The sequence below is a fragment of the Ranitomeya imitator genome, chromosome 7, assembly GCF_032444005.1.
Source record: "Ranitomeya imitator isolate aRanImi1 chromosome 7, aRanImi1.pri, whole genome shotgun sequence".
NCBI classification, from domain to species: Eukaryota; Metazoa; Chordata; class Amphibia; order Anura; family Dendrobatidae; genus Ranitomeya; species Ranitomeya imitator.
In genome coordinates this window covers 77,542,567-77,555,225 of record NC_091288.1, presented here as the reverse complement: position 1 = coordinate 77,555,225, position 12,659 = coordinate 77,542,567, and the positions used below count along the sequence as shown (strand labels likewise).

The 12,659-nt window shown below is 40.1% G+C and overlaps 1 protein-coding gene across 3 annotated transcripts in view; it reads right to left on the bottom strand.

Annotated features, from left to right (window-relative positions):
- The window catches only part of SATB2 (SATB homeobox 2), a 218,899-nt gene that overhangs the window by 76,121 nt on the left and 130,119 nt on the right, over nucleotides 1-12,659 (bottom strand). For 2 of the 3 annotated variants that reach the window (XM_069733543.1, XM_069733544.1), the window contains exons 8-9: nucleotides 8,136-8,348; nucleotides 5,958-6,122 (exon numbers count right to left, since the gene is read on the bottom strand). In XM_069733543.1, the coding sequence (XP_069589644.1) occupies nucleotides 5,958-6,122; nucleotides 8,136-8,348 (378 nt within the window). The remainder of the gene's footprint in view (nucleotides 1-5,957; nucleotides 6,123-8,135; nucleotides 8,349-12,659) is intronic. The other variant, XM_069733545.1, reaches the window with a different exon arrangement.

The following is a 12,659-nucleotide window of genomic DNA, read 5'->3' as shown; positions in this document are numbered from 1 at the left end:
TTCACATCCACAGCAAAAAATCCAGGAGTCTCCTTTGGAATCTCTGCCGTGGATTCTTTTTTTTTTTTCTTCTCCCTAATCGTCATATAAGCAGTGCCAAAGGACATGTTCACACATTACATTAAAGTCCATCATAAATGGTACACTCAGATTTCAGCTCCCAATTTGCTGTTGGTGCACAGCACATCCATTGCAGATTTGTTCAAGGATTAGCCCTATTGTGATAAAAAGGGCTGATACTACAGTTTTCCATCCAGATTAAGTGACATGCCTCCTTTTTCCATTATGGTATATATCTGCGGTACAGTTGGAAATCTGTATGAGAAAAGTTATAAATATCACATACATGGATGCGGTTCCATGCATATTTCGTACAAAAGTTTAGTAGATTTTCTGAAAAATTCGGTTCTTGTGAATTCTAGATTGTGAGCCCAATCGGGGACAGTGATGATAATGTGTGCAAACTGTAAAGCGCTGCGGAATATGTTAGCGCTATATAAAAATAAAGATTATTATTATTATTATAATGTAGCCTATAAGCTGGCTGGCTTGAGGTCTTAATGAATGGAATTTAAAAGCTTATGGTAATCTGTAGAACCACGGGGGTGGTTGTGGCTCTTAATGATTGGATACAATTGTGCAGTTTCATACAGTCGAAAAGATGTTACACATGGGAAGCCATATTTGTGCAAACCCCAAAAAACAACTCTATCAACATGTAGATTTATTTATAGTCTACACTGCTAAATGTCATTTTCATACAAGAATTGGTTGGATCACAGGAATGAAGCATACAATGTAAACCAACCCTAAGACCCCCAATACACATTAGACTAAGGACGATAATGACAGGTTAGGACAACTGTCTAATGTGTATTGGGGCCCCGGACAATTGTTAGAGATAAGGATCTGTCCTGTCAAATTTCGGACTGGCGATTATTTTGTTCTTCTGGAAATAAGCTGCTACCAAACATGTCTCAGAGAGAACACTGGTCGAATTAGCGCTCCTCTGTATGGGAGAGATGACCAAAATAGCTGTCGGCCAAATGATCTGTTGAACCATTGTTTGGCCAACCGTCATCTAAGGTGTATGGCCAACCATCATCTAAGGTGTATGGCAGTTTTAAGACCTTCCACCAAAAAAAGTAAAAACGACATTCACAAATTCACCTTTTGAACACGGGACATTGTATATCTCCCATGAAGCTCAGCTAGCTAAAATAGCTCAGATGTAAAAGAGAACACATAATGGAAAACCCTTTAATACACAAGTCTGCTCTTTAGTGTGGTATGCTTGTGGTCAAGGCCGTAATATACGTACAGTATATATCCTCTTGAGAGGAAAAAACAGTACATACAGTACATTGTTAAAGTTACTAGAACCTCCACAACACAAAACTAGTCTCAGGCTTGGCTGCCTGCATAAACGTATCTTTGTTGTCTGGCTCTCATTATCAGACCACTTGGCACTGATACCTTCAATATAATTCATCTTAAGCCCCATAAACAGCATCCGTGTGTTCAATACCTTATTTAGAAGATTCCTTTAAGTGAGCTTTATTTTTTCTTATTAAACTTGCACAATGATGGTAACCTCACCCAAAATGCTGGTCATTAACTGCAAAAGCCCATGAAACGTCTGCATGACTTATATCTCCCTAATGGGATGTTAGGTTCTTATTTAATGTCTGTGAAAGTTTCCTTATTAGACAGGCTTGGGACTATCTGTGAAATTCAAAACAGGCGAGGGTATTATTTATGGTAGCATACTCCATGACCAATCAGGTGTAAGGTTCCCATCACGGCTAATGCTGGCTGCACAGTTCTCGCAGGCTGCAGATCCTCCACATTCTATTAACATCAGCTGGAGCATTAAGGGTTTTGACATGAAGAATATAGCACCTCAAAAAGTTAATCAATTAACCTGTTGTGTGATTTTCAGCACAGAATACACTACAGAATCATTGTTCAGTTTGTATAGAGATTAGCATACATGACCACCAGATAGATATATACCAAACATTACCTTCACTAGATCATACTCCATACAGAAAAGATTTGGTACATTTGCTTTTTGCCATACAAATAATCTATGATGCATCATTTATTGCACGTCTCTTAAGTACAGTGAGAAAACAAGGGTAACCAGGTGCCTATGAAATGCTCATCAGCCTGTCATGACCACAACACATGCTTGCCCTAGGTTATAGCAATGTGATCACATTGTCCATGGACAAGCAGGCTCTTACTTTCTAGACACTGAGAGCCCGATTCATTAAATGGGTTCCCTTTAACCAAGTACATTTTAATCAATAGATCATGGAATAATAAGTTCCACAATCGATGTTCCTGTGCTGAGATAATCTTATAAATGTGCCCCTTCTGTGTGCTGTGTAATGGTAGTGTCTGACCATTTAGGAACATGGTCAGTACAAACTATAAATCCTGGCCAGGGGAATGAAAATATGAATCACCTATGATAACTGAGCATACAGACGAAACAGCAGGGGCTTGCTGGTGTTACGTTCTGAGATAACACATTTCCCTGTTTGTTTTATAACAGGAATAAGTGTTTCTGCTGTGTCATCAGTCCTATGAGCTCACCATAAACCAAGTCAGTGCCATATAAGCTGATTTTTTATAAGCTCAGAGATCTTGAGATAGGGAAGAAATACCCCCTGCTGTGCTACCCCAGGGATGGTAATGCGTTACCTCAGGCAGAAAAATGTGTTACCTCTCAGAGGAAATATGCGTTACCTCAAACAGGAAAATGTGTTACCTCAGACAGGTAAATGTGTTACCTCAGTGAGGGAAATATGTGTTACCTCAAACAGGAAAATGGTACATCAGACAGAGAAATATGTTAACTCAGGGAGGAAAATGTGTTCCCTCAGGGAGGTGAATGTGTTACCTCAGGCAGGGAAATGTATTACCTCAGTCAGGAATATGTGTTACATCTGAGAGGGAAATATATATTACTTCAAACAGGTAAAAAAGGTTACCCCAGACAGGGAAACATGTTACCTCTGACAGGGAAACGTGTTTCCTCTGGGAGGGAAATGTATTACCTCAGGGAGGGGAATGTGTTATCTCAGGCAGGGAAATGTGTTACATCTGGGAGGGAAATATATGTTACTTCAAACAGGAAAATGTGTTACCTCAGACAGTGAAATGTGTTATCTCAGGGAAGGAAATGTGTTACATCTGAGAGGGAAATATGTGTTAACTCAAACAGAAGAATGTGTTACCTCAGACAGTGAAATGTGTTACCTCAGTGAGGGAAATGTATTACCTTAGGAAGGGAAACTTATTGCCTCAGCCAGGTTACCTCAGGCATGGAAATGTCTTCGCTCAAGCAAGGAAATGTGTTAAGTCAGACAGGGAAATTTGCTACCTCTGAGAGGGAAATATGAGTTACCTCAAACAGGAAAATATGTTACCTCAGACAGGGAAATGTGTTCACTCAGACAGGGAAATGTGTTCACTCAGGGAGGGAAATGTGTTCACTCAGACAGGGAAATGTGTTCACTCAGACAGGGAAATGTGTTCACTCAGGGAGGGAAATGTGTTACCTCAGTCAGGAAAATGTGTTACATCTGAGATGGAAATATACCTTACATCAAACAGAAAAAATGTTACCTCAGACAGGGAAATATGTTACCTCAGGGAGGGAAATGTGTTACCTCGGGGAGGGGAATGTGCTACCTCAGGCAGGGAATTATGTTACCTCAAAAAACAGCAGCTGCAAGCACCTGTCCCTTCAGCTATATACTTTTTTTTATCATAATTGTGAATAGGCTGGAAGAACAATAGTGCAAACATAGTCTTGTCCAATTAAAATTGGGATAGGATTTAGAAAAAGTGTTCAACTTTCCAGGTTGTGTAACCGTAACCATAGATAATGCTTGGATTCGGCTGCTGAAGACCCACAAAGGGAAGGACAGTGATTGTTGGAAAAACGGGTTAATTTCTGCTCTGCCAGCCCAAAGGATTGTAGATAAAATGAAGTCAAAGGTCCAGGAAATATGAAGATACAGTTTATTTGTCTCAGAAGCAACACTTCTTCTTCAGGACAAACCACAGACATGACATTATGCATGTCCATCTTAATGAAGGTGCTGCTGGAGTAAAATGTGCCTAATTCAATAGGAGGTGCACTCCACCTAATGAATAAGGCAGATCTTACAACTGAAATGCACCACTGCCAGAAATGTTACTCCAGTTAGGGCCTGGAGTTACCGTATTTTTTGGACTATAAGATGCACTTTTTCCCAAAAAATTTTGGGGGAAAACCGAGGTGCATCTTATAATCGGAATGCACTTACAGTTAGCATGGTGGCAGCAGGAGTCATGCAATTCTTCCAGTGGTCCGATGCTGCAGGGCAATGATTTCGCTACCATCCCAGCCCATCCCAGCCTGGTGCGGCTGGTGCAGCAGGTTTGGCGGTGCTCAGTGGTTCCTCAATGCTGTGGCATCCGGGAAAATGGCTGCTGGAGTCGGTGCATTTGTAGATTGAGATCTCAGCTCCGACATCTCGTCTGTCAAGATTTCAGGATGAGATCTCATTGCCAAGATCTCAATCTGCACCTGGGGAATCAATCTCATCAAGAAATCTCGAGAGACGAGATCTCAGAGCCTCCGGCAGCCATTTTCCCAGAGGCCACAGTATCGACGCAATAGAAGTGCGGGGGCTTCGGGCTTTCACAAAATGTTACCGCAGCCCCCGCACCACAGCACACCACTGAGCACCGCCGAACCTGCATCAGCCTCACCAGGCTGGGATGGGAGCGAGATCATAGTCCTACAGCACCAGACTGGGATGGGATTTCCCGGAGACCATCACAGCAGTGGATGTGTGAGGGCTCCGAGCTTTAACAAAATGTCACCATAGCCCCCATACCGCCAAGCACCGCCAAACCTGCGCACCAGTCTGGGTCATATCATCGCCGGACCACCAAACACCCCCTGTGACTCCGCTGCCGACCTCCCAGGGTAAGCTGAATTCAGGACTGTAAGATGGATCCCTATTTGACACATTAATTTTTTTTCCCATTTTTCTTCTGAAAATTTGGGGTGCGTCTTATGGTCTGGTGTGTCTTATAGTCCAAAAAATACGGTACATTTCTGACATAAGGTACCCCACAACTTTTCATGAATTTGTCTGTGGCATTTGCCATGCCCCTGCTCTGCTGACTTTGAGAGAGCTAGTAAAAACTGGCATGAAAAGACTTTGCAACATTTGAAGTGTTTTAACCCAGGAAAACTGGCAAAAAACATCTTCATGAATCAGACGCTGACTATTAAAATGTTCTGCTTAATTTACAAACTGCAAAAGTGAGAGTAAAAGATCAAAAAGTTACTTGATATCACTTTAAATTGATTATCTTATTAGGAAAATATCTCCCTATATGCTCATTTAATGTATAAGGATGTAATATAGGGAGCCTCCTCTATTAGGCACAGTGAACAGACAATGGGAAGAGTGCTTCTCACTCTGATGGACTGTGAATCACTGGAATATAATATGTTACTAGAAATGTTTGGCCTTCTATGTTTTTCCTCTGCAAATATAAAGAATCAATTAATTTTCTGTAGGGCTTAGAAAGAGGGTCTTGCAGATATGACAAATCCTTTAAAGGACATGGGGATGGATGCACACAGCTGATATTATCAGACATGACAGATATTTATATGAATCCCTTTGATTGTTTATCATTATTTCTAAAAACCAATAAAAACCCAGATGTGACAATACTTTAGAGCAAAATTATGTAAATTGGGTGCTGTTAAGCAGACTGCTTGAAAAATGCTCCATGTACTTGCCCAGCCTTCTGCAAGTTATAGTTCTTCTAGCATAATGCTTACATGAACAGATGCAGTGTTTTATAGGGTGTATGGGGGTTGCAGGATATCATAGACACATCACACAGCCCACTCCCCCTTCCCGCTTGCTCACCTGACTTTTATTAGCAGCTACTTTGGCAAAGAGAGCTTGGGACACCTTTGCTCGTTTCATCTCCTGCTGAATCTCATCATAAACAGCAGCTGTGATGGTAAGGTTGGAAGGTTCCCCCTCCACTTTCACCTGGATGTCGGATGTTGGAGTACTGGAGGTTTTCATCTGTTGGGAGATTGAAGGGGGAAGAAAGAGGCAGAAAAAGGGAAAATGTTTTAGCTGAACCATCTGTGCAGAAATTGTCAAAGGATTCAATAGGGTTGGTGCCAAGGAGCATTAGCTACGGTGGGACACTTCCTGTCCATTATTATAATCAGGTTAATTGTGATTAGGAATAATTGGAGTTAGGGAACGAGCATGGAAAAAGACCTTGACTTTTTTCTATATACTGGAATACATTGGATCCTTGAGCTGGCATTACGGTTAATATTTCATAAACCATTGGCTAGAATTTTAATAACTTGTGTTCCCAAAAGACTTATGAATGACCAGTCATTAAAAAGAAAAAATATGTATTCATCCTCTTATTAAATGGCAAGATATATTTCATATGATACTGAATAACACAATACACTTATGTATCCTAGGGTTTATAGTAATATGTACAGTGTGCTCACTCTCTTATTCATTCTCATACATATATATATATGTATGTATACGAAATATATATATAATATATATATGTACATGGCTAAAGCATAAAATCAGTACAATATAGTATATACAGGAAAAACAAAATGATAATAAATTATAATAATAGATTACAATAAGTGGAAGTAAAATTTATGAACAACTTATTAACATACACTGGTTTCAAAGTTGTCACCTCCCTTGATCTAGCATGGAGCCTGTAGAGCAAAGCATTCCTAGTTTCCTCATGCACCGCATTTGAGTATTCTGAACGGGTTAATTCCTAAACAATTGTAGAATAGATGAGGTGTGCTAGCGCATCTTGTTCTTCTTTTCTGTTGTCTGATAAAGTCTTCAGTGCAAGAACCAATTCTCCCAGAAAAAATGAGAAAATGGGTACAGGTCTCTAAATAATAAATTACTACTCAATTTACGGCACTCCCTCATGTCCCTCTCATTCTTTATTGAACATGTACGTATGTCATCTGAGCACATAGCTCCAGCTACGATTATCCTCATTATGCTAACCAGTCGGACACCCAATTTCACCTAGGAAATGAGCGGAAATGAAAAGAGAAATTTCATTTTCGAGTCCCAGGCCCCAGGTTGCCTCTGATTTGCGCCTTTAATTTTCTTAAACTGTTATTGTTATTTTCCGTATTCTGCCACAATGCTTTAATTGAATGATTTCCCCCATCAGCTGACAAACCAAGGGCAAAATAAAAGTGTTGTTATGAAGGTCTCATCAGACATGTATCACCTGTAGGTTTTATAAAGACTATGCTGTATTCTTGGAAGACTCCGGTCTCATTGATGGCCAAGTTTTACATGAACCTCTGTAATAGCAGAACTTTACTTTATACATTTTAACTACAGTAAAAATGGACGACTACATAGATAACCCGAAATGATGGAAATCTACTGAATAATATAGATGAATTGAGTTTCTGTGGGCATTCATAAATCTTGCTCATAAATTCGGGTCTTTCAATTTTTGATTAAGGATCTAAACATAAATAATCTGCACTGACATAGTAGCTGAGCAGAATGTTACTTTAGGTGACCCCTACTACTAAATACTGTTAATCACAGCCACTTTTCTAAGAAGAAAACTTTACATAGAACATTTAGTAAATGAGTTGTGCTTACCCGACTGGAAGGCCATGACACCTTTTTGCCAACACTCATTAAAAATTAATTTGTGTCAGTAAAAGTGGTGAAATACCTTCATGCTTATGACGTTCATGCTGAACACATTTTTTTCAATACAGTTACATCAGATAACTGATGTTTTTGCATTGACACATGACCTCCAATGTGTGTCGTCCTGGATGATTGGCCAACAGGGATCACCCAACTAATTCCACGACACATTAAGAAATCATAAAATTTATCAATCCTCATATTTTCATCAGTCGCCTGGGACATTCTATCCTGCACTTAGAGACAAGTAAGTAATACATATCTTATTAAAGATACATACATAGTGTACTAGACACACATATAGGCTGTGTAGCAGACCATAAAAGATGGACTGGCTGGACATACCTGTGGAACGCGGGATGAGCTGGGGCTGCTGGATGATGAGGACAACAGGCTTACGTTAGGGTTCATGCTTCTTTCCCTCTCATCCTGATAGATACGATCTCTTTCTGCCTCTGGCAAGTTTAAGAAGTTCTGCATAGCCCTAAGGTTCACCAACAATGACTGGGATGCTGTTCTAGGATCTTCTTCCTTACGTAAGATTTCTGACAACAAACCCTGGTCCAAGAGAATGAAATGTCCAACTTATTTTTGTTTTACATGAGACAAGCTTAACCAAGAGTCAAAAAAGAGCACTATACATGAGCATTCAAAACTCTTTCAATTTCTAGTCTATCTTTACAGAAAAATATTCCCTCAATGTATGATTGGTGAGAGTCCGACTACTGGCACCCCCCACTGAGTGAAGAACCTCTGGAGCTATGTGAGCACTGCAGCCTCTTCAATATTTAGATCAGCTTGCAGGCTGGTTTGTACTTACCTACACTATAATTATCTTACCAGTGGGGCAAAGAATAAAGGAGTTGACGGATTTGCTTGAAAATGCAGAGATACAGCACCATTCACAGGCACTGCATATTTACAAAGCAGTGCCAGTGCTGGTGCGCTACTTCCGATCTAATCAGCTGATACGGGGATGCCATACTGGGGATCCCCATCGATCTTACATTAATGGCCGATCCTAAGCATAGATCAGCAATACTGAAACCCCATTAAAGATAATCTGTCACCAGGTTGACTATGTAATCTGAGAGTAGCACAATGTAGTGTCAGATATCCTGATTCCTGCAATGTGTTACTTTCTGGTCTGCAGTTTTGATAAAATCACAGTTTTATCTACAGCAGATCTGAGTTTTCTGAACACTGAGCTCTGTATAACCTCGCCCACACCACCGATTGGCAGCTTTCTATGCACTCTGTCCATAGACACATAGCTGCCAATCAGTGATGGGGCGGAGTTACACAGAGCAGGAAGACTACACAGCATTAGACAACTAGTCCTCTAGTAATAATCTCCTGCTAATAAAACACTAAGTTTATTAAAGCTGCAACAAGTAGACTAGTAAGTGACACCTTGGTGAAATCAAGGTTTCTGCCCCCACATTATGATGCTCTTATATTACATAGGAAAAACCTGCTGACATATTCCCTTTAAGGCTACATTTACACATCCATTTTATTTTTACATTTGTTAAAAATTGATCATTTTGCTTCTGAGTATCAGCTGTTTTTCTTTTACTCATCTGTGTTTGAAAACTAAAGGAGGCACGTTGTCTGAACTTTTATTCATCCATTGGCTCTTAGCAATGGATCAGTTCAAAGTGGATGAAACATGGATGGAGCGTCAAAGTACAAAGAATATCTTCAGGTTTACATCCATGTTTATTGAATCCCCATAGACTTTAATGGACGAGGCTGATCTGCAAAACAGATGAGAATAGGACCTGCCCTGAGTATCACGGATTAGATACACGGATCCATTTTTAATACACATGTGTGTATGGATCAATAAAGTTTGATGGGTCAATTTGCTATCTGTTTAAAAATAGACAGCACAGGAACAAGTACAGCAGATGTCTGTATAGTCTAGGGCTAAGTTCCCACAGTAAGTATATGATGCATTTTTCCGACTAAGCATTAGCATGAGGATAAAATGTAGTGTATCACAGTTCTAGCAAAGTGAATGAGTTTTCTGTAATCTTATGCCAGTATGATTTTTTTTTCAGGGTGTGATTGTGAAATCCGCAGAATGTAAATTTCTATAGCAGTAAATGTGTTTTATGTACAGTATGTATTTTCCCCATAGACTTGAGTGTGGTGTGGAAATTCCACTGATAAAAACAGCATGTGTTTTTATTGCATGTCCACTGCGGAAACACAGTAAACACGGATGTAATCCATATATGATTTTATCAATAAAGTTTACAAAACAAACTAGCTTTATGCTCAACTTGACCTACAAAAAAAGAGACAAAGCTCAGTGAGAAAAATGCAATAAAAATGCATCTAAAAAACGCACAAAAAAATTGCAAGTAACCTAAATTTGCTAATTGGTGCTAAAATACTGGTGAAAATCTGCGACATCTAAGACACCTAAACTCTGCGCTGTGGGAACTTAGAAAATACGTGAACCTGTGATCAGGACAGTCACAGATAAGGAAGAAATATATGACAATATAAAATATTCAATTTTTATTTAAATGTATTAAAATACAACTAATAAAACAATTTTATACAAACAAGGAAAACTAAAAATGAAGTGCAGACCAAATGTTACTGACTTAATATGGATGCATGGGAAAGCATGGATTTGATCTGCGCTGCCGAATAAATGAAGATCCAGAATTGTTCACCTACTAAAGTGAGGTTTATTCCAACGCGTTTCGAGGTACAATGACCTCTTCATCACGATATGCCACATACAACATACGTCCTCGAAAAGCGTTGGAATAAACCACACTTTAGTACATGAACAATTCTAGATCTTCATTTATTCGGCAGCGCAGATCAAATCCACACTTTCCCATTCATCTATTTAACTCTGTCACCCAGTGACTGGTGGATCTGCTGCAGCGGATAATCCTACATGCTCTAATAAAAACTCTGTCTGGTGAGTACAATTTAATTGTATTAACCTTTAATATCGCGGATAAGACCCTATTCTGCGCTATTTTCTCCAACAGCTATTACTGACCTAATATGGGTACCACTGCATAGAAATATGTCTAGCCATTAGAAATAAATATATAGTATACATATAAATCACAGTGCATTAATTTATTCCATATTATCTGCATCAATATAGAGTATCTTACATTAGTTCCTATACAAAACAAATCCCTCCATTAATTTTTTAGGGAATTAAGCTAGAGCGTAGAAACGCGCATCGGGGTTTAGGAGTCAAGACCAGACCAGGCTGTAGCAGCTCCACACCCAACACCATCCTTCATGTTTCAAGGTAAACTCATCATACTTTACCATGATCTTTCTGACAGGAGATAAGACCACCATGTGAAAATCTACTGCATGTCCCTTCATACATAGGCAAAGGCAAAGGCAAAGGAGCATATTTATATGAGATATTACTATTAGATTGTTTATAATCAATTAAGGGGATTACTAAGCACTTGCACTTTGTATATGTATACAGACCAAAAGTTTGGACCACTTTCTCGTTCAAAGATTTTTTTGTATTTTCATGACTATGAAAATTGTACATTCACACTGAAGGCATCAAAACTATGAATTAACACATGTGGAATTATATACTTAACAAAAAAGTGTGAAATAACTCAAAATATGTCTTATATTCTAGGTTCTTCAAAGTAGCCACCTTTTGCTTTGATTACTGCTTTGCACACTCTTGGCATTCTTTTGATGAGCTTCAAGAGGTAGTCACCGGAAATTATTTTCACTTCACAGGTGTGCCCTGTCAGGTTTAATAAGTGGGATTTCTTGCCTTATAAATGAAGTTGGGACCATCAGTTGTATTGTGCAGAAGTCTGGTGGATAGACAGCTGATAGTCCTACTGAATAGACTTTTAGAATTTGTATTATGGCAAGAAAAAAGCAGCTAAGTAAAGAAAAACGAGTGGCCATCATTACTTTAAGAAATGAAGGTCAGTCAGTCCGAAAAATTGGGAAAACTTTGAAAGTGTCCCTAAGGCTACGTTCACACTAGCGTTGTGCGCCGCTGCGTCGGCGATGCGACACACAATGCACCGAAAAACGCGTGCAAACGCACGCAAAAACGCTGCGTTTTGCGACGCGTGCGTCGTTTTTTGATGAAAATCGGACGCAAGAAAAATGCAACTTGTTGCGTTTTCTTGGTCCGACGCTAGCGTAAAAAAAGACACACGTGTCGGAAAACGCAACAAGCAAAAACACATGCGTCCCCCATGTAAAACATAGGGGCGCATGACGCGTGCGTCGCCGCTGCGTCGCCCGACGCTAGCGCGACGCACACTAGCACAACGCTAGTGTGAACGTAGCCTAAGTGCAGTTGCAAAAACCATCAAGCGCTACAAAGAAACTGGCTCACATGAGGACCGCCCCAGGAAAGGAAGACCAAGAGTCACCTCTGCTTCTGAGGAAAAGTTTATCCGAGTCACCAGCCTCAGAATTCGCAGGTTAACAGCAGCTCAGATTAGAGAACAGGTCAATGCCACACAGAGTTCTAGCAGCAGACACATCTGGTTCCAACGACTGTGTCTTTGTGTGACGCAGAAAAGGTGAACGGATGGACTCTACATGCCTGATTCCCACCGTGAAGCATTGAGGAAGTGTGATGGTGTGGGGGTGCTTTGCTGGTGACACTGTTGGGGATTTATTCAAAATTGAATGCACACTGTACCAGCATGGCTACCACAGCATCTTGCAGCGGCATGCTATTCCATCCGGTTTGTGTTTAGTTGGACCATCATTTATTTTTCAACAGTACAATGACCCCAAACACACCTCCAGGCTGAGTAAGGGCTATTTGACCAAGAAGGAGAGTGATGGGGTGCTACACCAGATGACCTGGCCTCC